General features: G+C 41.2%; 1 protein-coding gene across 1 annotated transcript in view; it reads right to left on the reverse strand.

Moving 5' to 3' along the window:
* LOC306772983 (formin) overlaps positions 1-26701 on the reverse strand; it is a gene marked incomplete at its 5' end in the record, with an annotated part of 51454 nt that overhangs the window by 10896 nt on the left and 13857 nt on the right. Inside the window, 12 exons of the mRNA XM_079262664.1 lie at positions 130-222; positions 6384-6504; positions 6613-6672; positions 6972-7118; positions 7220-7349; positions 8178-8266; positions 8409-8470; positions 11259-11346; positions 17152-17293; positions 19955-20640; positions 22055-22116; positions 25479-25599. Of these exons, the coding sequence (XP_079118790.1) occupies positions 130-222; positions 6384-6504; positions 6613-6672; positions 6972-7118; positions 7220-7349; positions 8178-8266; positions 8409-8470; positions 11259-11346; positions 17152-17293; positions 19955-20640; positions 22055-22116; positions 25479-25599 (1801 nt within the window). The remainder of the gene's footprint in view (positions 1-129; positions 223-6383; positions 6505-6612; positions 6673-6971; positions 7119-7219; positions 7350-8177; positions 8267-8408; positions 8471-11258; positions 11347-17151; positions 17294-19954; positions 20641-22054; positions 22117-25478; positions 25600-26701) is intronic.

Below are 26701 nucleotides of genomic sequence, written 5' to 3' on the forward strand. Positions count from 1 at the left end.
ATTTGTTTCCAATGAGTTTTATTAGTTCTCAGATCAGTGAGCAGCCTCCTATATGATGGAACTGGAAAAGAAAACTGCAGCATGAGAAAAATAATCAATGTTTCAACAGGAAACCTCAGCCTGACTTACCGGCACATATGAATATGTCCATCTTCTCTTTAAAAGGTTGCAGGTGGTCTTCTGTTGAGTTTGTGCACACTTTCTGTACTTCTTTCTCGCAAGCTGGTTAAAAAAAAAAAAAAAAGGGTTACTAACCAAAGGGACAGAGGGAAATGAAGGATTTAAAGGTGCGATGCATAGAACATGGTACTGTGTAAGGGCCTTGAGACTGTGAGAGCAGTTTATCAGCAGAGATTTTCTACCTGATAAGCTACATGATCATGACTTGCTGTAAGTATCTGTTAGCCATATCTGTAGAAATGCGGCAGGAGAACAGCGATCTGCACTGAGGCCAAAGGAAAACAAGCCCCAAACCAGAAGGTTCATTTAAGTATTCCAGCAGAAAAGATTCATGTTGATGGCAACACCGGAGAAAAATTCAACATTTATCTATAATACTGGCCTATAGAGGGATTTCTGCTTTCATGAAAGAACGCCTTTTCAACAGAAAGTAAAATTCCTTCCATCAGTGTTCTTATGCTTGCAAAGGTCATCACGGGTCCATTTCATTTCGACACACGTCTGTTGTGGCGTGAAGCTGTGTGAGGTTTGCTTTATTCTCCCATCCATCATTCATAATTGAAGTAGTAGAGCTTTGCTGTGGTGAAACAGCTGTTTTTTCTCTGGTTGTACATGTTAGACTGATGTGTAAATCCAGCTTCCTCAGGAGAAGAGTTCATAACAAAGACCCTTCAGCTCAATATTAGGATAGATTTCTTTTTCTATAATAACAATGAAAAAAAGAAGAAAAGCATGCATAGCCAATGTGATTGGTTACCTCGGTGATTAGCTCAGCTTGTTTTTATTTCAACATCCACCTCTGATTATGGCCTAACTTAATGACTCTAAACAAGTTAATAGAAACAAACCAAACTTGCTTGTAATTTACCAAATCATTAATTCAAACTTTTGTCTATTTTTTTTCATAATGAATTTGATTCATTACCAAAGACCACAGGTCACACTTGGGATGAATGCATTTAGCTGCACAACAAAAAAAATGATCAGTCTTGAGATTTCTGCAAATTAGGATGTTGATATCGTTGATATTTGTGAAGCAAATTGAATAGATGTCTTCAGTACATCACCATACTGCTGCTTCTTCATATTCTGTAGTTTGACTCAGTTTGTTCTTAAATTATTTATACTGTTATTAGAAGAAAATTCTGCAAGCTATACCTTTAATGCATGATGGAAAGAAAATAAACAGAAAACATAGATGAATAAATGAGTTAAAGTATTGTTGAATTAAGTATTTTCATTTTTGCTTTTTGCACTTCTCTTTTTTTCTAAGAGGACTTCTTTATTTTGTCCTATGATACATATGAAATACAGAAATCCTAATTAGATGAACAGTTTTAACTTTTTTTTACTGTATTATGAGCATTTTTATTTAATTTAGAAAAATTACTCTTCAGATAGATTTCCCCCCCTTGTCCCATCAATGTAACACATTACCACATGCTTTATATATTTTATACACTGTTAAACATTTTGCTGTTTCTCATTTCTTCATCCAGAATTTAGCAAAAATCTAATTAAAACCATCTCGCCCAACGCCGTGCATCCAGTCCGTACTGCTCTGATTGGATTGTCCTCCACCCAAAGTTCTCTCTGTGCATGTTAGTGCGGCAGATGTGTTTGTGGTTGGTTTCTTGTTGTCGTGCCAAATGATCCAACTCACACAAACTCAGAGGAAACAGCCATGACTGAGTGCGTTCCAGCCGAACCTTTCCCATTTCCTCTTAACTGTAAGCCTGGGTGACTGCACACACAGGCGCCTGGTGAAAGAACTTTGGCACAATCCTCCAACCTGTAAGTCATTAATGGCTGCAATAAATACCTTAACGTGCTTATGACTGCATTACTAAATAGTTCTGCAACAGAACAAGAGCATTAACAGGTCTGGCCGCCGTCTCACTTTGCTGTGTTGCTGCTTGTTAGAGGTTTGCATGTGAGGATGTTGCACCTGCAACATAGTACACTCAGGCTATTACATCTTTTATTTATAGGATGTCATGATAAATTAGGAAGAAACACGACATGTGAGGATCATAACTGGGAAGTAATTACATACAGCCTGAGAATCTGGATGCCAGGACTCTTCTTAAAATTAGTGCAAGCCAGCAGTTATTAAAACGAAAATGAGAAAATCAGAGACAATACAAACATGACAATCATATTGTTCTGTATGGATAAACCATGTTTCCTTACAAAGCCCCCAAACTCAAAGGGAACCATTAAAACAGTGTTCAAAACAGCAAGTCTACAATTTAGAGGCGGCTTACTTCCAAATGTGGTCCAGACAGCAAAAGCCACAAGGAGGAAGCCCACAAAAACACAACAGCTGTAAAGAATAAAGACTAAAAGCTTGAGTTGGAGACACTGTGTTCAAGTGATGATAATATTTTTGAAAAAGTATTCACAAGGAGGATTTTCCTGAAAGTACATCAAAGATACCACGCAGGCTTGTATAAAAAAACCAAAAAAAAGGGCCCTCAAATGAAGATTTTTCTTTTTTTAAATAAAAATTTGCGATAACAGAGAATATGAATAATGGATTAAAAACAACAGAACAAAAAAAAAAAAAAAGTTTTTTTTATTTTTTTATTTTAAATATAAAACAAAATAAGTCAGTCACAATAATGTGTGGAAATGGATGCAGCTTCTTTTTTCATAACTAGTGAAGCAGACACGCTGCAGAAAATAGATGTTTTTTCTGCTTTCCAACATAAACAACTCTTTGTTGCTTGTTTCACAGCTCGTGTTATCAGGCTCTCTGTCCACTTATGTGGCTGCAAGAGACTAGTTTGCCATCAAAGGCAGTCAGGATATTGATGGGGAGGCCACAGCTCCGATCTTTAAAGGCAGTTCACCGATACTACAGAGGAAAACACGTTTGCTCAGCTGTTTTGCAACGGTGGTGCTAATGTAGTCTGCATCAATACACGAATGAATCCATTAACACAGTGAAAGTTGTGAGTTTGTACATGACTAAGTCATTAACACAAGAAGCTACCAGATGGACCTGGCTAGTTTAACTGAATCTGTTAGATTTCACTTTTTCCTGAAAGCAGCGCTGAACACAGCTAAATCAATCTTATGTGACGAAAGACAAGTAGTCGTATCATACAAAGGTAACGCATCAACAGACATGTTTAAAGCAATAAGAAAGACTAACTTCTGCTTCTGGACTGACCTTGCGTGGTTTGTAAAGTCAGTCACTCTAATGTCAAATGGTAAGATATATAAGTTTGCATGCAGGAAGCAAAAGCCCCCATTGCAGCTACCAGGAAATCTCAGGACATCAAGACAATGCATGATTATACTGAACTTAAAGAAAATTGTTAACAGTGGATGGAGACTCTGTGGAACACCACAAAATCTCTACTTCAACTGTTTGATGAATGTTTCTAACTCTAAAATATGGGAATAATATCCCACCAACCCCCCTGCCCTACATCTTAAACAAAAGATCATGATAAAGCATAAACACTGAGCGATTAAACAAGCAACAAATACATACGGACTGGAGGGGGGGAGGGGGGGGGGGGGGGGGGGGGGGGGTTGCTACATTGTTATTGAAGGATTAGACGCCAGCAGCTCCAACTAATGTCATAATTCTCTCAATACAGTTGTATTTAGTTTTACAAATGCAGAAATGAACAGTGACACTTTTAAAACTATATTTCCTTCAGAGGTTAAACCAGTGCAGAGCTCCAGCCCTGATGGATTCCAGTTATTTATACCTGGACAATGAATTCTCTCACTGCTCCCCAATTGTCTTCAGTTCCAGCAGACTGTCAGGTCGCCAGTGGTACTATAACCTCTGAGCAAGGCCAACCAAAAGACTGCCTCAGCAGGGAAAAGGTAAGCCTTTCTCTCCCCTTCCCATCCCACATAAATCAAGTCGCATCCATTAAATTACGACCCTTCCTTCACATTTTTGCTGGAGAGCACATCACTGACAGGTAAAGGCTCCAACTAGGACTCAGAATACGAGGTGAGACATTAACCTTAGCTTAAATATGGCTCCAAAGAGCCTTAAAAAGAAGAACTTTCCTCCTAACAAAAAGCTGTGCTCACCTAAATTTGTCATAATAACTCATTCCTAAATATACCTTCACTGTCAACCATCCTCAAATACATTTGAAGAACTATTTACCTTAATTTTTTATTAAATACTATTTTTTTTTGCCATGAATAAGTTACAAAAGTACCAAAACTATTCCTTTTTTTATGATTATGTTTAGTCGGAGGAGAAGTGACAGTACCTCTGCATGCTAGTTTCGCACACACCGCTCTCAGTGGAGCCTCCATCATAAAACAGACCTCAGGCTAAAGGCCCTGCCTGAACCTGACATTAAAGGCCATTTAAAATCAGGACACTGTCTGATTTGCCACAGTGATGAATGCCTAACCTGGGCCAGGCCTTCTGTGAAACACTAAACTCCCCTGAGCACCAAATGAGCTCTGACTGTTTCTTTTTATTTGATCCTATTTCATTCGGTTGCATCTCTGCCTTTCTGTCTAGTTCAATTATGTAGCAGCAAAAGAAATCTTTTTGTATGTTGTCACCGGTCTGAAAGTGGTAATTTAAAAAAGGCAACTTAAAGATGAATTAGGAGCCTCTTGAGAGGAGCGTCAGGGTGAACCGAATTTTCAGTGATGAAGGTAATATTTAGAACCAAGACAGCTGAACGTGCACATTAATAGTAGCATAAAACTAAATGTAAGACATTTGTCTCAGTGATGGCTCAGAATCCTACAGTAGGTCTTCGTGGCCTCTCACTCATCCCTCTCCCCTTCGCGCCCAGAGAGAGGTCATCAACCCACTCCCCAAACAGGAAGTCCCATCAAAAGAGGATCATGTTTCTGCACAAGTCAGTGAAGAAGAGGGCAGCCAAGCGGACGGCAACCCGTCCCTGAACATCACCGATGTCTACTGAGGAAAAGAAAGTCATAACTAACGCTGGGACGCTCGTGCTGACTTAATAGTACCTGCATGAGATTTACATGACGCACAGTTGGGAACTCATCTGCAGCAATATGAAGGAGGAGATTAAGCTATAAGAAATGAATTCCTCACCGTTAGCGTCAAGTCTCCTGACCTTTGACCCAAGTCTGGAGGGGCAAGACACTGCAGATCGCTGCAGTCGCCACCTCAGGATCAGGTGAGGGGCAAGCTGCTTCACTCGGCATGGTCGACAGTGCATGTAAACCAAAGTGTGATTCGTGTTAGCTTCTCAGTGTCAGGCAGCGTTCATGTTGTGGATGGAAGTGATCTGTGTTAGCTTTATAATTAGGAGCAGTTGGGTTCTTTAGGCTGGTTTATAGTAGCCATGCGTAAATATTTATTCCTGGCGGCTGGAGAGGATAAAAATGGTGGAAGTCATAGGTGGAGCTCGCCAAACATCCAGAATCCAATGCCCGCCCTGTGATGCTAATACCCTGGAGGACTACTGTGCCAGACTGAGCTGCAGCAGAGATCAAATACGAGGGCCCTTATGTTGCATTTATTGTCTTCAGGTCTTCCATTTTTCCTAATAAATGAGTGACAGCTTGAGGTGGGTCTGGGTACTTTAGTAGACTCTTTGTATTTTTCCCTCAGGTCAGAGAAGAGAGGGCTTTAACAGCAACGTGGAGCATATCTAATTGCTTTCATATGCCGTATTATTGCTTGATTTAAATAACCACAGACACCAGAGGACAGGGGGGCATCGCCTTTAACCTCCGCTTGGCCCTGGCCAAGACTAACTGGCTGGGTTGCTGAGTGGCTCAGCCATCAGAACACAACAAGCACAAAACATCAAAAGCGGTTTTGTTTATTTATCTGCAAACGGTTGGTTCTTTGCTGAAATGGAATATTGTTGCTTTTTTGAGCTTTACAAAACTGCTCTGCAGACAACAACATGGGGATGCTTTGGTTTTATGATGGCATGGCAGTCAAGATATATTATCTGGAAACTGGGAGAAGTGACCGCAGGCCTTCCAAAGTCCTCAAAGCGTGCACAAATCTCTCAGAGCAGGGCGGGAAGTACATTTACATTCAAGGAAGTACATTTACATTCAAACTGCTCTGTTGAAAGATGGTAACGTATACAGTTACGCTGACTGATAGTTTAACAAAAGATGACCTAAGCGGTACAATTCAAAGTGGCGTCGGTGTTTAAGTCTCGAAATGTACAGTGACATTACAGATGATTAAACCGAGCAGGTCCTACCGGTGAGATCTCTCTTCAGTTTTCTGATGTCTTTAGTGAGGTCATCAAACTTGACCTGAGCAGCCTGGAAGAAGTCTTGAGGCTCTGGCAGAGGAAACGCACTCTTTTCTGTACCAGCATGCTGGAAACAAGCAGAAGTCCAGAAATGTGATGTTGCAGATGTTTAAATATGCTTAATAGAGGAAAAAGAGATTTATTTTTTCGTTTTGTTGGAACTGATTTGACTTACCTTGTCAAAATTACGCAGGTAGTATAAAACTACATAATCCATCAGGTTCATACGATTGTCCTGAAGAAGAAAAAAGGAAACAAGATCAAAGTGAATGTCTAAGCCTATTGCGGTAATACTCAGTAGAAGATCAGGGCAATATGGTGAGCTTTTGAGTAAGTGGTGTCTACCCTGCTCTTCCTGTTAAAGGGGAGTTTTTCCCTTCCCACTGACTCGATGCAATCAGTTGATTTCTTTTATAGGATATGTATGAATTGGCTTGAAATGATGTGTAAGTTGGTTCGTGTATGTAAAGTGCCCTGTGAAAACATTGTTGTGAAGTGGAGCCATACAAATAAAGTTGAATTGAACTGAATTACCCTGCTCTTCACATCCTTCAGCTTTGGAAGGATCTCCAGCCCGAAGCCATCGGCCTGGCCTCGGGTCCGGTTCCCTCCATTCATGTAGTTCCCAAAAGCCAGAACAAGACCCAACACATCCTGCAAGCTCTTACACTCTAGCAGATCCTAACACAAAAAAAAAAACACCCAAACAGATTTTTGGAAAAGCAGCCCTTTATGTTTCTTCATAACATTTGAAGCTCTGATTGTTGACATGCTGTCCTTACTTTGCAGACATTGGAGATGACTTCCACCTTGCGACGTAAAGAGGAGATGGTCTCGAGGAACACTGACTGGAAGATGATGCAGTGGGCTCGGCCTGCAAAGTCAGGAATCTGGGAGAGCTCGTAGAGAAACCTGGAAAACAAGAAAAGGGAGGAGGAGCAGAGAGCAGAGGAGGAAGAGGAGGGGGGTGGGGGGGAGGTATGGGGTGTGATATGTTATGACAGAATTAAACAAAATGTCTAACAGGAAGAAGTATTTTGGGGCCTTGGCAGGCCCAGCTTCCCCACACAGGCCGGCTGAGTCAATGTTGCTGTTCACAGGCAGGCAGCTGATAGTCATGAGCAGCGCTGCTCGGCTGGGTTTGAAAGGTCCACGGGGTCGGGTGGAGGGAAAGCAGCGAGCGGCGCACAGAGACTGATCAAAGGTAGCTCTGGCCTGATGCGGGACGACTTATGTAAACAGTGCCGTGTCGGAGGGGAGCGGAGCAGTAACATCCTGTGTGATTAGGCTGTACTGATGGAGGCAGACACTGAGTAAGGATGACTCAGGCAGCCCTAGTGACAGCTCTGGTCAAACATGGAAATAAGATGCCAGGCAGAGCGGCACCGCTGGGTCCAAACCTCGTTAACTGCCCTGGACTACTTGACCCCAACAGGAACTACTGAAGCAATAAATTTGCACACAAGTTGTAGAAAAATGCATTAACCCTGCCTATAATGGCATCACTGGTTTGTGTAATTAATAGTAAAATATGATTGTAAATTGTATAAATTTTAAATCGTTGCAGTTAGAGTTAAATGAATTAGTTAAATGAATTAATAAAGAGATAAAATATGCAAGAATATGACTGAAAATAAATATTTAAACTTTAATAATGACAGGCAACTTTACTATGATTTAATATAGAAGATGATTGGGTTTTTTTTTTGTTTGTTTTTCAATTGTTAAAAATATTCTTACTGTTCAGGTTTGTCCAGCAATTTGACTTCATCTTCTTTGGAGGTTTGATAATGTCCCATTATCCTGTCCAGCTCATCACTGGTGGCCCTCTGTGAGGACACACAAACTGTAGTATAAATACTGATAGTACAGCTGATCCAGTGACAGAACATTGTAAGCAGTATAGAAAAAAATACTTAATGTTTTTATACATACAGTATAAGCATTTTTTTTACAAGCTCAGCTACTTACATTTTCATACAAAGCCTCAATGGTCTCCAAATCCACCACAGAGTTGTCCACATTGAGAACAGCTGGTAAAGATAACAGTAAAAACATTCATTGTGATCAGCCAGTCTTATAAATGGGTGAAATTCTGGCCCAAGCATGATGCCTTTTTAAGTGTTGAGCGTAAAGAACAAGCCTGACTACAGACAGAAATTGTTGTTCGCCTTGTAATTTTGTTACAAGTTAGATAATACTACAACTAGTACATCATAAAAAATGATCATAATTCTTAAAATGTTAAAGCCACAAAACAGATTATTCAACTTTAAATTAAGATGCTGCTTATATACTTCAGCACATCTCCCTCAAAATAAAAAAGCATTATTAGAAAACATGTGGATGAATTATACACCTAGAATATTAGCTTTATATGGGGACAGTTGAAATGTAGCTACATTGGTGGTGTGGAGACCACAGACACAGAGCCAAAACTGGAGATATTCTCCTCAACTCTCAAGCGAACTGGGGGATGAAGCCCTTCGGCATGGCTCAGAGAAGAAAGCCTGAAACTGCTTAACCTCTGAGCCCGCAGTCAGAACCACCACAGCCAACAACCAACTAATGATTATAGAGTTAGGGTGGGTGGGTTTGTGGGTGATGGGGGGCAGCAGAAGGTGAGAGGATGTTGGTTTAGCAAACCGAGTCTTGCAAGACTTTTTTATTTGGAATAAAGAGAATGACAAAAAAGATAATTGTAGTGTTCTCAAGGTGCTTCAGGTGGCTTAGTGATGGAGCAGGGGAGGAAGGTGCCAGGATGGTAGGTATGACTGCACTGCCTCTAGCTCAGCTGACAGTTGACTGTTGTTGTACTAAACACCACGTTCAGTACGATGAATCTTTAAAATGCAGCTAAAAATGCAACAAAACCTAAATGTGCAGATGCAGTTCACAAACAACTGATAGTCCGACGATCCGGGGGGACGGAGAATTCAAACTGTTTTTGTTTTCAAGCCTAAATTTGGGCAATTAGTCTGTCAATGTTTCAGATGGTTGGAGTCCTCGGTTTATATGCATAGATCTACAAAAAAAAAACAGGCAGAAAAAAAAAAAAGTTCCACAAAAAGCAATAATAATATTAAATAAAAAAAAATCCAAAAGGAAGATGATTTAGAGCCAAAAAGGAAAGAATGTGGGGTACTTTAAATAGTAAACAATTTATAATAAATAAAGTGTAGTTTTTTCACATCATTTCAATGACAGATGCAAAATTGAAACAATTTCAACAACTCCTGGCCAGACTTTCCAATCACTTCCATTCTGGTTTGTAGCTGTTCTGCAGCAGAGAAACTGTCAATGTGATCCCAAAGTCTGGATCAGAGAAAACGCTGGAGGTCCATTTCCTACATCTTATTAGAGTGGATTATTCAGTCCCTCAGCCATGCAGCCGTCAATCACACACCAAAGGGGGGCCTGCCCTAGTGTGCACAGGAGCACTCTGATCTGAGGGGAGCCGGATATCTCTCCACACCGACAGATCAAAGCTTGCCTGCCAACAGCCTCACACCCTCTCCTTCCACTTTTCACTCATGTGGTGTGTGTGTGTGTGTGTCTGTGTGTGTGTTTGTGTGCGTGCGGTGAGGTGGTGTGTGGGGGAGAGCCTCCTCCTTGCCCTTGAACCATGGTGGCCCTTGAGGTCCCCCAGTCACTGCAATGGGTGCTTTTGACCCTCTCTCTCTTAACCAGAGCGCTGCTTTCCCCCTCCTTCCCTCTCCCTCCCTCCCTCCCTTGTAGCTGTAATTACATTACATGTACCATGTCCTTTTAATTTGGCAACAAAGGGGAGGCAAGCAGGCGAGGCCAGCCTTTAGAAGTGCTTTTTAGGGGTTCTGTCCTTTATTGTCAAATTCAAATTGTCCATTTCACATACACCTCCCATTAAGGAGAAAGGAGGCAGCCACACGCTGGGTGGGAACAGGCCCTTTTACCAAACAACCTCTACAAGCTGACACTGGAACAGGGAGAAAGGCGCTGAGGGGAGATGAAAAAAAATCTAAACAAGATGGTCACACTGGTGTGTGTGCTTTTTGGCGTGTGTTTGAGGCTGTTTTATGTGGTAGCGCAGTGTCTGCTAACTGTGGAAGGTGGTTTTGTACATGCTTAGATCATTAGTGGGGTGTCAGTCCCATTAGGCTTGTGGAAACCGTCACTGGCTACAATAAACAGATCTGCTGGCCGCATGCTCAGACTAGCAGGCGGCAGGCATTCTCAGCCACAGTCCCAGGACAGGACTAATTCCTGGCCCATCTACGATGTCCCCAACACACATACTCTGTGCTTACACACCCATGCAGCCACACACACACACGTGCATTTTCTGCCAAAAAAAAAAAAAAACCCCAACAAAACAAGCAGGCAATCACTCTGTGCAGCTTTTTAAATGAAGGAGATGGCAATTTGATTCTAAGCAGCGCAGGAGGCCTGACAGAAAAAACCGAAGAGCTGCTTTCACTACACTGCTGCCTTCTCTTGCTTTGACAAATCGAGGCAATCTCTTTCCCATTGTGGTAACTGGAAAAATCATCGAAGCTCCACTTAAGCCACACATGAATCCAAAAGAAGTGGATTCAAGTTACAAATTAGTTGCTGTCAAGAGGTAGGAATGTATCCTCTGCTGCAGGGTTTGCTATCTCCTCTCTAAAAATAAACCCATCTGCATTTCATCAGGAGTCATCCTCAGCTTATTGTTAGATGGAAAAGTAAATTTAGCTCGTTTCTGTTGAAACTGAAGCAGAACTTCTATCATGAAAGACACGAAGACGACACAAATGTTCACAAGCTTCCTGAGATGTTGACCAGACAGCAAATATCGCTCACCTTGTTGAATATCCTTCATCTCCAGATGCAGGCTCGAAATGAGGATGCCAACTGCCTGGGAGCGCTTCCCATCCAGCAGCTTGATGATCTAGAAAAAAACCCCACAAAAAAAACAACTGGGTTGCATTCATTTGTGGAGCTTTAAGTTTCTTAAGATTCTGAAAAGTTTGCAGGTGGGAATAGAAACAACACAATTGTTAAAGTTTAATGTATAACTGCTCATTATTTTAATTTAAGCAATTTATAGTTGCACTTTAGGTGTGTTTAATTAACAAGAGGGTGTGTAAAAGTGTGTCTTCTAGGGCTACGAAAGCAGATGATGGATGATAAGCCACAATGGGTGATTGAAGCTCCATTTGGTCCACGCAGCCTGCAAAGCATCTGGATTGACCGCAGTGACCAAACTTATCAACGCTCCGTTATAAGCTATCACCAAAAGGCTGGGAAACGTGGAAGCCACCAGACATAGCTTGGACCTGTGAGGGAGTGAAGTTGTACAACAAAAGCACCTCCTCCAGTTTACCCAAGAACACATGTGAGATATAATCAAAAAATATCAAGTCGCAGTGAAAGTACAAAGGCAAAAGTGGTACCATAAAAGGACAGTCTAGAAGAGAAAAGCAAAGAGAAGCAGGGTTTTTTATAACAAACTATAAATTCACAGGATTTTTATTTGTACCTACACATGGTCACAATTACTTATGACTGAATTAGCCGTAAAGCCAGAGAAAGTTTTGGCAAGGTAAAGCCCGGCTCTAAAACTTAATGTGTCAGGCTTCTTCATTAGGTATTATGGCGTTGTCGGCTACTGGGTTATCCAATGGGAGCTGGAAGGCAGAAGCCTTAGAAGTGGGTATTGCATTACATGGCGTTAGTGGGTACCATGCTGCTTCCAAATCTATTACTTAGATCACTGGGGATCTCCCACTCTGGGGACTTAAGACGACCCAGTACCAGGCTTTCCCAACACCTCTAATTAACCACTTTAGATGGGCCAAGAAACCATTCCTGCTTGTTGGAATTGCAGAACTCACCAATTAGCCTAAACAATTAAGTTAACGAGAAAAGACAACTGATGCTGGATGCTTGCTTGCAGACACACAAACAGCTCGGGTAGATGCAGGGATCTGGGGGGATGCTGATGCTGAGACAAGAAGACTTTAAGAGCTAACAGCTCCCTCCTGTGGATATAAAAGGTGGCTTTTATTGAGTAACAGGCACTGGGAGGGGGAAAAAAAAATAAGTGAGTGAAAAAGTAAGAACGGGCTAGAAAAATAAATAAAATGATGGAAGGAGAGACTGTGAGCGTCAGAGGCTTTGAGCTGAAGCAGGAGGCTGGTGTTAGGAAATGTGGGATGCAGACACGGAGCAGTGCATAGTTTACACTAGCTGATCAGCCAGCCTGCTCATCACTGAGCATCTGTCTCACTATCTGTCTGGAATCACCCAGGCACATGTTACAAAAACAACTGGATCAAGACTCCCCATCGATGCCCACCTCACACTCACATCCAGTGGTGTTAACCTCACACCCACTCTCCCACGTCATAGCCAGAACTTCAAATATGTCTTTAATAAACCTACAATGAGTGCTCATAAATTATAAACTGGTTAAAGGGACTGTTTGTTTAAGAAGATCCGCCATGTGTAAACTTGATACCGCTTTGATTTATGTGTGTATAGGAAAACGTGTTTACTTATTTGCGCACAAACTCAATTGCAAGTTCAGCTTGACTGACTTCTCCATCGTCACCCATCTCTCCCTCCCTCATCTCTCAAGAATGCACCCCCCCCCCCAACTCCACCAAATGCCTATAGGTGCCCCAATTTCATTGCCTCTACTAGCCAGTGGACCACATGCGTGCAATTATACCCCTGGTCCAGTCCGGTCCGGTCCAGTCTGCTCTTGTGGGAGAGCTCTCCTCTATGTCATCCTCCAGGCTTTGATATGTTAATCAGCAGAGAGCGAAGGGCGCCAGAGTAAACAAGAGCTTTGATTTTTCTGTGGCACACATGATAAAGATTAACCCACTCACGTAGGCATCGGCTGCATCCCCCAAGTTTTAACTTTTGGCGTGTGCAGTTGTTGGAAAGTGGGGAAGTGGATCATATGCATAATGCAGACACACATTCCATTCCCACCCACTCATCTCCTCTCACTGTGTGGAGCCCCAGGCTGTGGCGTTTGCATGATCTGGCAACACTTTCTGAACAAGTGCATAATGACTTGTGAGGATGTGCTGCCATCACACACACATCGGTGCATATGCAAAAAAATGTACACAGACCACAAGAGGCAAGTCAAGCACTCTCCACACACAGACACAAAAATACACCCACTCACTGGAACTATGTGCAAAGACAAAAAGAAGGCAGGCTGTCTTTGTGTGTGTAAAGTGGTATTGGTGGCCATGCAGAGGGACCCACAAACACAGCACTGTGTGCTCAGATTCTCCACAGTGAAACCTCTGGCCTGCGCACAACATTAATAAAACTACAGAGTTAAATAAAGTGCACTTTCTAGAAAGAAATTGGATTTCTTTACGTTAATGGAAAACATCAGTTTGATGTCACACAGGTTTTCAGTTTATATTTCGCCAAATCATTCAAGTCATTCCCTGACAAATTACGTCATACATGACAAGAAAACACAAATAATTAGATAATTCCTTCATTTTCTACATTGCTTTGTCCAATTCAGGGTTGAGGGGGGGGGGGGAGCTGGAGCCTTTCCCAGCAATCATCAGAGGAGAGAGGGTAGATCTCGGACAGGTCTTCAGTCCATCAAAGGACAATTATTAAATCCATTTGTTGCTAAACAAATAACAAGTGGTTTGTAAAATTTAAATAAAAACAATGTGTTGCATTTCTGAAATAAGCAACGCCTTCCCTAAAAAATATATTTTTTATGATGGCACAGTAGGTTGCTGCAGTGTTAATGATGCCTTTATCGATGTGCAAGCTGCTTGTTCAGTGTTTGTTATTGTGCCTCCACACCAATGCATGTGTAGACTTTTAGGCTGCACGCTGCTAACAAGCAGAATGATCCCTCTTCTCTTTAACTAGAAGTCTCAGAGTCATTTTCCATAACAAATAAGTTTTTTTGTATTTTTTTTAGGAATGTATAATAAATCTTCATTTTTTTAAAAGTGGAACTATTATGTGTATTTCAGGCTAATTTATTTTTATTTCTGAGAGCAGAAGGGCTGGGATTGATGGAGTTATTGTCACAAATCGCTTTATTTACTTCAGACCGACCCTCTCTGTAGGCTTTCAGATCAGCCTGCGGGCAAAACGAGTGAATTGAGACTCTTCCGCATTAAGTCCCGCCTCCCGCCACTGCACTACATCGGGAGCGCGCACCGCACCTGCTTTCGCCGTCATTATAACATCTCATAAACAGAAGGATTAGGCTAATATAAACTCAATAAAAAAACAAAATACAATGTCAACATATAGCATACAGCCCTACATGTTGGAACCTGAATCAGACCCTGAAAACGAAGTGGAAAACAGCAACCCACAGCAACGAATGCAGCAGGATGTCTCTCTTTGGTAAACTCACCAGCCATCGTTGGAAATAACTTTATCTGATGTTTTCCACCCGCCTGATGTGTTTGTACATGCCCTTGTTAACCAGTAGAAGGTAACCAATCACCGAACCTTATCCCCCGGGACGTCACAAGGATTTCCAAGTAGAAAAAACTCTCTAAAACGACGTGTTTTTCGTTGCTATGGAAACCGAACTGAGTGCATGCTGGAACTCAAAGTCAAACTCAAACATCCGTTTAGGTGTTAGAACGCAGTGCCGTTCACATGTCTGATGAGGATTCAACACTGTAACACTGTAGAAAGCTCAGAAAACTTGAAATACTATAATGGCAACCCTTTAAGCATGATGTGCTTTTAACTTGCATGTCTTCATGAGGTGATGCACTGATTATTGCTTTAATCAGTGCATCCAAAACTGACCTGAAACCTGTTCAAACAGATATGTTTTCAGATGTTTTTTGGAATAACATCATTCTAAAAATCCTAGAACCAACTAAACATATAGCTATTTATTTCAATTTTACAGTATCATAATAATATCTTGTAACAGCTTATTTTGCATGACAAGTTGCGACAAACAGAGTAAACCGTCTACTTTTTCTTCCCACCTCTGGAGAACAAGAAGAGAATCTACAGTGAGCAGCAGCTGCAACTGGAGCAAAATAGCTGAAGTCCTTTTGCTCTCTTCCTAAGTCCAGCCATCCATGTTTTTTCAACCTGGACCCGATTAAGGGTGGCGGGGGAGCTGGAGCCTATCCCAGCAATCGTTAGAAGTAATGCAGGGTACATACATCAGGGTACGTGGACAGGTTGCCATCACAGCTCCTCCAAAGTTAAACAATTCAACCTGTTCAGGTTTTAGCTGCTGAGCCACTCCCCATGTTCTCCCTCTACACCATTTCCAGTTGTGGAAAAATGACAACATTTTCTGAACAAATGTGTCTTTAGTTTTATCATCCATTAAAATGAACTTGAAATTTTGGAAAACAAGGGGAGGCCAAGATTTTTTCCTATGTCTGGGTTTGTGCTTTAACATCTACCTTCTTGATCCAGTTGCCCTCAATTCAGTAGCAGTAAGCTTTCAGTCTAACGTTCATCCCTTCCTCCCAACCCTCTCTGTTTCTTTTCTTTCTTTTCTTTCCCATGCTGAAATTCTCAGAAGTTATCATTAACTGGTGATTCAGATGATTTCTTGCTCAAATGATTTCTCTCCCTTCCACACACAATATAAACTCTTCAGGACAAAAAAGATGATCACATAAACATGTCTCTATTACTTTGACGTGCTTTCCAGGATGTTAAAACTTCTAAAGTGGATAAAAGTCTCCAAGTTTTTGTGTATTCTCTTTTCATTTTTAATCTTTGAGTCGGATTTCAAACACAGATCTTTGCATCGAATGTGAAAAAAAAAACTGTGAAGCTACCATATATGGGAACAAATGTCTGGTCTATGTGCCGTCAACTGGAGTTTTTTTCCCTATTTTTTTTTAATTGATAATAATCTGTATTAACTGAGCTTCCACTAAAGCGTCCTCAAAGCTGATGTAAGCCAAGACAGGAGACAGTTGTCTGAGTTGGATCAAATGTTGGACCATCTGAGTGACCAGACTGTACGGAGAGTTGTGCAGATGGAGACCAGGGACAGAAAAGCAACACACACATGCACACACACTGTGGCCCTCAGGAGCAAAGTGGAGCCTTTTCAGATTGATCAGAATAGGGGATGTGTATGGATTTTAGTGGGGAGAGTCTGAGGCAGTGGCCGATTTTTAACCGCTCGGACGCCAGGATGAAGACCATGAGGCAGCCAGGCCGCTGACACAGCGCTGGCTGCAGGAGAAGTGCAGACTTGCAACATTTGACAGGACATCAACAAGTAAGTCTTTGTTGGGTTGGAAGGAGTGATAGATCAATCCGGCATAAATCACAGAGGTGCTGATTTTCTAGACTTGCTCCACTTTGGCAAATGCGTGCAAAAAGAGAAAAAAACTAAATGTGAAGCCACAGTTCTGCACAGCGATAGGAGCTCACCCAAAAGGAGAGAAGAACACACAGGCACGCACAAGGGAACAAACCTGATAGCCTGCATTGGCCTAGTTCAAGATCTGGCAGCTGCGCAGGCAACAGTCTGGAGGAGGATCTGATAAGACTTGCAATCCATTTCTTCCTGATACACTGTTTGTTCTATTTTTCAGGGATTTGTGATTGAAGATGACAACACACAAAAGACTCCTTTAAACTAAGCTAAACAAAACAGCGTGGTTGCAGGTGCCAAAATGTGCACAAAAAAAAGAAGAAAAGGTAAATAATAGCAGCCAGAACCAAAGTTGAGTGACTCTACCTTCTTAGACTTGGCTTTCTTCTCGTAGGTGTCTGAGAGAGGCTTCTTCTTCTGCTGTACGGTGGCCTTGGAGAACAGATCCTCAAACTCATTGGTGTTGACGATGTCAGGTTCCTTCAGAGAACCCCACAGAGTGTTGTTGCTAGAGAAAATTAAAAAAAAAATAAATAAAAGGTAAACTGATGCAGTAAATCATAAAACTAAGGTTATGGGGTGCAAACATTTGGTCAAAGTGGCCAGGAGAGAAGGTAAGCAACAAAGATGTTAAATGAGCTTAATAAACTGAATGTTCCATGTTTATTTGACCTGTTTTCCATTTTCCATTTTGTAGTCAGAGAAAAACTTGGCAGTAACTCCTGCGATCTCGACTTTCAAAAGCACTGTTTATGACTGAGGTGATAAAAATAACAAAAGCTTCAGACACGCTTGTTTCTGTGTAATAGGAGCATTTCCCGCAAAGACAAAAAAAAATCGGGAAGGCAAATGTTGTGCTTCAGGAGTTGCTGAGTAACGTGGAAAAGAAACAAACAGAAGCAGAAACAATAACAAGAGATGGCTAAAGTCAAGAGAATGTTCAGCATTTTGCCGTTACAAACATCTCCTGACGTGCATCTGGCTGTGCTTACCATCCTGGACTCATGGTTAATCAAACAGACATTAACAGCTCATTCCAAAGGCTTGAAATCAAATATTCTAAACAAAGACTTGGTAATGACGATACTCATGATTTCCAATTATCTTTTCACACGTCGCCGTTCCTCCTGCAGGTCATTGTTTGATGACATTACAGCTCATCTGTCGAAGCACATTAACAGTGAGAAAGAGAGCCGTGGACACCGGACACAAATGCAAGCGCTGCATGGTTTGTCGTGTCTTAAATACCAGAACAATCAACTGGAGCGCTGCAGTAACCCAGTTAAGGTCATGTAAGTCTAAGCTGGCCTCCTGCTGCAGAGGGTCTTCATGTTAATGTTAAAAATCTTTTTGAATTTGCTCTCTTCTCTTAAGTCATATTAATATCCCACAACTCCGAGTGCAACAGTGCAGCAAAGTGGCTTGGAAAAATAAATCTACCTTAAAATTTCCACATAAGACCGCTTTCTAAGGAACAGCATTACAATTGTAACGGAATTCAAATGACTACAATCCTGCATATGCAGCTTCCTAAGAAAGTCGTCTACAAAACTGTACTTTCAACTTACATTCAGACTCCGGGCACTATTTCAAAACTCGCACTGCTGCCCCTTATAACTCGAAACCCCTGCATCATTAACACAACTGATCCAGCTATAGTTAAACATCTGACCCATTTAATGCCCCTTAACTTGGCTCTTTATAGCTTAATTTATAGCCAAAACCGAAACTGCTGTTGTATAGTCAGTCAGTTCCCGACTGCTAGTCAGGACCTGCATGAAACCCACAGTCTCAGTTTCCCCTCACTAATCCAGCCATGCAAATACAAGGCCATAAAACTGGAAGGCTGGTACTCTGTGGCAACAACCACAGCCAATGGTCTGAATAATCCACTTACTATTACAGAGTTTCTCATAAGAGGCTTTAGATGAGGAAGTGTGGTGCACCGACTGTAGCTCTGATACCTCTATGGATGTGTTTAGACCCCATTAAGCAGCATAACAGTGCCACTCTTCCAGCTTTGAATACTGGCCTCGGTTGTCTCTACCAAGGCAGTGACTCTCTGAAGGGATCTGAAAAACATGAGGTTTAGATCCATCCATTTTCTTAACTGCTTCTTCCAATTAAAGGTCGCGGAGACTATCCCAGTAGTCAGTGGGTAAGAGGCAGGGTACACCTTGGACAGATCGCCAGCCCATCACAGGGTCACCACAGGGAGACAAGCAACCATCCATGCTCACACTCACAAATTTAGAGTAACCAATAAATCTAACATGCATGTTTTTGGACAGTGGGAGGAAGCTGGAGTACCAGGAGAGAACCCACACATACGCGGTGAGAACACGCAAACTCTATGCAGAAAGGTCACCGCTTGAACCTCTCCCCAGCCGAGGCTTGCTGTGAGGTCATGGTGCTAACCACTACGCCACAGTGCAACCCAGAGGTTTAGGTCATAAAGTGCAAACAAATGACATGTCATCTTGGTTCTGAAGATCTGTATATATCCTATATGTATAGTGATTTAACCAAAACTGGATTTTTAAGCTGGTACCAGATGATACTGGTAAATTTATTTAAAAAAAAAAAAAAAAAAAGAAATCAGCTACCACATATATAAATATACTGTATACCAAAACAAACAAGCTTTATAAATCTAGATTTCTTTTCTGACTGATTGTTACACTCAGGAGCTACATGGGAGCACTCTTAAATGGATAAAAAGCTATTTATGCATGTTTTTTAATGTTTGTTGTAATAATTTATGCAAATGTAAACTGATATTGGATTCATCCTGTATTACATAAATTAGGATTTTACATAGTTATCTGAATAATTGTGCTAAAAGAAAAAAAAGCCCTAATTTTTTCATTAAATATCAGAACAAGGTTCTCAAACAAACAAACAAAAAAAAAACAATCTGGGAAAACAAAAACATCAGCACAGGAAACTTGGAATCACATGATCAATCAGACCAACAGTTAAAGCAGATTAAGCAGACCAACATATGTGGGGCAGCACAGGTCAAAGCTACTCAAGGAAGTTGGCTGGTGAGGCTGAACTGTGTGCTTGACTAAGCTGAAGGTTTGTGGAAAAGCTGTGTATTATTCTCATCTGGTCTCAGTTAGCAAAACTCCTGCATGAAATCCTGGAAACGAAGATTTATACGTACTTATTGTCTTGTATCTGGATCCTGGTCCAGTACAGAGGCTTCATGGGACAGGCAGGCTCAATGGCAGGCTTCCTTGGCCCCTTCTCCATTTTCTGGCCAAACCCACCCATTGGGGGAGGTGGTGGGGGGCCACAGCCTGGAGGAGGGGGAGGTGGAGGTGGAGGTGGACCACCTCCAGGTAGACCAAAAGGCGGAGGTGGAGGTGGTGGAGGTGGTGGGCCGCCTCCTTGGGAAGGAGGCAGTGGAGGAGGTGGAGGTGGCATTCCTGTGTGACCTGGCAAAGGGGGCGGAGGAGGTGGAGGTGGTCCTGAGAGGCTGGGTGGTGGTGGAGGAGGAGGAGGAGGCGGAGGGGGTGGACAAGGTGGCCCTGGGGTTGTTTCAGCTTTTAGATTCAGTTCAATAGAGTCCAAGTTGAGCTTTTTTGGCGGGTTCTGGCTGGGGCTTTGAGCGAGGCCACCTATGTCACCGTCTGGGCTCTTAACGAAGGTCTCTCTGTCCGTCTGGATACCCACAGTCCGGCAGGTCTTCGGAGCTGGGTCGTCAGCTGTGGACACGGCCACATCGCGGACCTCACTCCGTTCCTGACCCGGGTTGTCTCTCCGCAGCTTAGCAACGACACCCTCTAGCTCGGATACGGAGACGGCATGCTCACCTCGCAGTTGGAAGATTTTGAGCTCAAAGTCGGACTGTAAAGAGAAAAATGTCAGGTGTAAAAAAAACCAGGTCACATGATGAAGCTGTATGTGCTTCTTTAAACGAATTCTGCATACAGCTTTGTCATTGTTTTTTCAGCAGTCTTTTTAAAGAGTGATTCTTAACTGAAAAATAAAACATACTGTATAGATTTTTTTCAGCAAAATGTTTTCCTAATCAGAGTTCAATTTTTTTTTTTTTTTTTTACAGTAAAATCAAGTTTTTACTTTAACATTTCAAACAATGAAAAACAATCAAACCAAGAACCCTGTATTGATTTGAAATGTAGAGGAAATTGTTTTGTAATAAATCTTCCACATGTTCCTTATTATCGCCTGTCAGCCGAAAATTATAAATAAGCACGTTCCCACCCTTTGTTGCGGCTCAGCTGTGCGACATGTTTCCCTCTGTTTGCAAAAACCCTTTAAAAGGTTGACATCAAATTAAAGGGTTCCAGCAGACCGGCTGAGAAACCAATTTAGAGTTTAGCGTTTTCAAGGCAACGATCCATAAAGCAATCTATCAGAGGTACAAATTATGTAACACAGCCAGACCTGCTTTATTTTTCTTTCTGGGTTTCCAAAGGCAGTTTGGTACTTGTTTGAGTTAGCAGAAGGGAGACACCTGTGAAACACAGCTCCATGTTTTCTTTTGATCAATGGAATACTGTCACCTTTCAAAGGAATTTAGCGAGAGCTGTAATGATGGAAACAAAAAGAGATGTCCATCCAAGGTGTGTATACGCGTGTGTGTCGTAAGGACTACGCTAAAAGTTTTTTAACTCAAACACAAAGACCCCAACTTTATCTTTAATGTATGTTTTCATAAATATTAATATATATATATATATACATTATAAAGTTATAGTTAAGGATATAATCTAAAAAAAAAAAAAGAAACTTTTTTTTTTTTTTTTAACTTTACTTTTTTAAAAAGTGTTACATTTTATATATGATGTCATGAAAAAACACTTGTCATTTCAGAGGCATGTAAATAAAGCCTTGTTTGAAGTTATTGAATTTTAAATCTGTTTAAGGTGGACCAGACTGGGAACTCTTATAGGCTTCTTGTAGCACCTTAACAGTGACGTCTGTAAAGTTTCTGTACTGCGAGATGAAAATAAATAGATAAAACACACCGTAGTTTGGGCTGCTGTAGTTCTGCATCCGAACATTTCATGCTTACTTAGCGCCATCCTGTGGTCACAGCTTGAGCACACCCCTTAACATCTACAAGGTAAACTTAACAGATGTCTCACACCAGTAAATGAGTGGACTAATGTACTCATAATGGCTTATTTTAAAAAACATATCTTATACTTACAAAACTAAACTACTCAAGTCTGAAAAACTATAGTGAATGCTCTGAGATGAGAGCATCATGTGCAGTCTCAATCATTTAACTTACGCGCATCCTCTCCAGATCTTCTTTGCATTCTCTCTTCAACTGCAAGAGGGCAGCCTGGTGCTCTGAAACAAACCAGGACATGAACACTTGTACAGTCTATATATAATCAGTTCACAACTCATTAGTGTTTTTCTCTTATTTAAAAAAAAAAAAAAGTTAAAGTCAGTGCTGACTTTCTCAGACATGTGGGAGCCTTCCCATTTAGCTGACTTTGTCTTCAATATACTATAGAAGGGTGGATTGCTCTCAGTAAGAAAGGTTACATGAGTCAACCAACGGGTTTTCAGGTACACTCTGACTGAAAAGAAAACATTTATTTTCTCTCAAAACAATAATAATAATGATAAAGAGAAATGTATTAGTATTTCCTGATGAAAACGGTGGGGGTTAGGCCAGCATTGTTTTATGTACATGGGTGTATATGGGTGTGTGCATGTCTACAGAACTATGTTTATGTATATGTCACAATGGTAAATTTATGTTCACATAGATTTAATGGGAAAGAGCAGAATGAGGGGGGAGTTCACCATGTTTTTAATGTAAAGCACTTGAGTTTAATGTATGATGCAGTGCTGTATAAATTTGATTTTTAAAAAAAAAAAGAATTCTGATCTGCTGCCAATAAAGCAGGTTAAATGTTTGTTTGCTAACTTCCATAAGGTTTCAATGAAATCTGATAAAATACACCATGAACAAGTTTAATCTTTAACAACTCATATTGTATTTAATAACTGATTATATTATGTTTATCATTGTGTTCCTGGAAGTGTTTTTATAATAGTAATAACATATGATGTGGAATGTTATTTTCTAATAAAATTTCCTTAAAAAATATGAAAGCCAAAGGGCAAAAAAAGTGTGACATTACTTTATTTGAGCAGCTCACATTCAACCACTTTCCTAATAGTTATTTACATGAATCACAGCAAGTACGGCTGGATAAATACAATAAAGTGCGATTTGAAAAGCAACAACTGCAAAGTATTGCTAGAGAAAATCATCTCCTTTCTTCTGTAAGACTAGAGCAGGGTTTTGCAATGCTGAATCAGATAATAAATTATATGACAGTTACCTGGATGTCCCAGGTCTTTTCTCTCAGTTAGGAAAGTTCCTAAATAAAAAAAAGTGCCCCGTTTTTCTTTCTTTTTGTGAAGGTTTTTTTTTGGCTTCAGTGCGCTCGGTTTAAGGATATGTTTTGAAAGGTTTTACAATTCAGATTTATCTCTCATTTCTGTTTGACACTGGCTGTGTCTCAATTCAGGGTTCGCACACTTCCAAGTGTGCAGACTACGTAGAACACTTCGCAGCCTATGTAGTCTGCACACTCTGAAGTGCGCTTACTGTGAGTGAAATGAGACGGCCTATCTAGTGTACGAGAATTACCCATAGTGCTCCAGTCCTCAGATGCCTGGCAATTACATATACCAAGTTTATTCAATTACTGATCCCATTCTTCCACAAAAAACACAAAAATGTTTTTTAAAATGACAGAAAATGGTGCCAATAATTTTAATTTAATTTATTTTCATTTTCCTTTGTGATTAAATTACAAACATGGTGGAGTCAGGCAGACCGGATGCGCTCTCCTCTGGCTGACAGCTTACCATGTCAAGCTGATGTTAACTTCAGTGAAAAATAATCCTTGTTAGGCGCATATTCATACCTTCCCATTAAAGTAGGAGAAAAACAGCTACCTGGGAAAGAAGCTGAAATTGACAAAAGTAATAATAAATAAAAGTTTTATGAAAATTCTGACATTTTTTTCCAGTTCTGGCTCAACAGCAAGATTTTTTAAAAAGCAAACAAATATGATAAAATATGTTACATCACTCAGACTAATAGGTTTTTTTTTCCTGTGATGTTTCCACTCCAGTCAGATGTTTTCTGTTCCTCTCAGCCAGACTTCTGCACCTGTTGACAATTTGTTTTTTTTCTTTAACTGAATTACATAACAAAACAGTGTCTTTTATCACTGAATTACAATTTAGAACATTTTCTAATTATTGTTCCTTATTTTAGTCTCCAATTAATTGAGTGACTGATAAATTCAGCCTTTTCTTTAAACAAAGGGGATGAAGACATCTGAAGACGACTGTAATGAAATTTATATGTGGTTATTGGACACAATACCGCTGTCCTCCAAGCTTGTCTGCTGGGACAAATATGTGTGTGTTTATACATAAAAATAAATACATAAACGGTCTCGCTGGTGTGATACCTACACTGGTGCTCTGCTGCTCATTATCAGGTGCGCAATGAATTCTGGGATAGGAGAGGGCGCATAGGATGTATCACTTGTAGCCTTTGTTTTAAGCTAATCTGGAGCCAAACAAAGTGTGGATTTGAAGGATGGACTCGAAGGAGCCTTTGAATTGGGACAGCACTTGGCACGTCACTATGACGCATGTGGCTGACAAATCCGCACTTCGAAGTGTTCAGACCCTGAACTGAGACCCAGCCACTGTTTGTTTCCATGTTACAATAAAGATTTACAAACAGTATCAGTATTTCCTTACAATCCTGTTTGCATGTATTACAGTTTCTCAAGCAGAGACGGTGATTAAGAATTTGATGGAGTAATGAGTAATCAGAGCCAAAGAAAATCAGGCTGATGCAAAAATTAATTTACTTTACAATTTACTAAAACTATTCTTAAAGAACTTAATGCAAACTGATGTCATATTTATTGATCGTGCATTTAAAATACTGTATCTGTATTTAAAATACAGATATCACAGGGTTATATGTATGATAAGGATGTACATGCTTTAATTTTTTCTATTTTTTTTTTTATCTATATGGGACACAAACTGGACTTTTGCTCCACAACTCAGATTCCACACTTTTCTCTTTGACAAGAAGAAACCTGGAACAAAGGAGCTAAATCCTGAAAATAACTCCAATTAGCTCTTAATTTATTTTCCTGAAAATTCAACAGGCAACACAAGCAGCAGTTGTGCTGCCGCTGTAAGGTTAGACTCCCCACACCCCGAGTGGGAAAACAAAGCTCTTTCCTTCTGCATGTGATTTCACATTTTGATTACAAAGTTTGCCAAAGAAAACTGTTTCCACTCACTGTTTTGTCCCATTAACTGTTCAACTGTTGTGCCAAGACGCAGCAACCATCATGTTCTTAAAAGGATATTAAGGATATTTACAGCCTGCTGCGAATATTTAGCTCGCCCTGCAGGATTTGTTTCGGACGTTTCAAGTAAAGTGCAAGAGCTACGATTAGACTATCGTGGCTCGACTTTTGTTTCAGGGTTTTAAAGCTGACACTCCAGCCAATCAGGAAGACCCTCTTCAAATGATTATACTGTAGCTCTACTGGCTGTTGTCCACCAAGCCTATCAGTGTGGGGTGTATCTGTGTAACGTTAACTTGGATGATCCTGTGTCCACACCTGCCAGCTTGAAGTTCTTACCTGCTTCTGTGTATTTGAGCCCCACCTTCTCCTCCTCATCTTTAGCTTTAGGAGGAGGCCAAACAGCCTGGAGACGCCCCGGAGTCCTGTCCTCACTGTCTGTAGGGGATGTGACCTCCGTCTACCGGGAGAAATAACACATGACCGGTTTGATTCATGCATTTGTACCGAGGCTAAATATTTTCCACAATATTACGTGGTGCAAAGGTGACGCCATGTTGTGGCTACATACACCAGCCTCTGTGGGACTTGTAAGGTCAGTGCTAGGAGATCTGGAGGATTTCTCAAAAATGGAGCGCAGAATTTCCTTGTCGTTCTTGATTTTCTTTTTCACTGCCTCAAGATTGGCATCTTCCGTCTTCTCCTTTTTGACAGTCTTGGGGCCAAAAAGGTTTCTAAAGGTTTCATAAGCCAAGTCCGAAGTCCTCTTTTTCTCAGGAGGAGTGTGTGGCTCTGGAGTGTTCCCCCCTGCAACCTCTTCTCTATTTTCAGACTCCTTTTTGCCATTAACGCCATCACCCTCAGGCTCCTTGTTAAATTTTTTAGTGTCATCATGACTGTCTGTGTTGTGTGTCTGTGGCTGAATGAGATGTCCCGCCACGGGGCTTTTAGATTCTGCAGCTGATTTAAACTCCAGCTGCTTTTTGATGGGTGGGACCATCTTCTGCTCAGGGAATAGCTTGGCTTTGTTTACAGTCTTCTTGAGGCTGAGCAAGGCCAGTTCAGCATCCTTCTCCCTCTGCTTGATCTCTGACACTACCTCCCTGTCTTCCCCCACCACTCCTTTCTTCAGAACCCGTAATCCACTAAAGAGAGCTGGCATCTGGAAGGAAGGGGGTGAAGAGAAAGCCGTGCCCTTGGATGGGGATGAGTTGGAAGGTGCAGATGTGGTGGCAGCAGATGAAACTGGTATTGTTGCCCTTGTTTGCGGCATCTTTAGATCCGTTTCATCCTGTGCAATGGGGCTGGCGCATTGGCTCTTCATTGTGGACTCTTCAGGTGTAGATGATTGACATTTGAGCATTTCAGACGCTGAATGCATCAAAGCAGCAGAATGTGCTTGTTTCTCTGGATTGAAGGACTGGATAGAGACCTCAGAGGGAACAGAAGAGGACGTCTGGTGGGAGTGATGCTCCTCAGATCCCTCTTCGGCTTGTTGCTCTTGTGCCTTCTCATTTTGTGTTTGTTTTAATGGAGAGGCAACAAGACTTTTCTGGCCGGGA

This window comes from Telmatherina bonti (genome assembly GCF_933228915.1).
Source record: "Telmatherina bonti genome assembly, chromosome: 22".
NCBI classification, from domain to species: Eukaryota; Metazoa; Chordata; class Actinopteri; order Atheriniformes; family Telmatherinidae; genus Telmatherina; species Telmatherina bonti.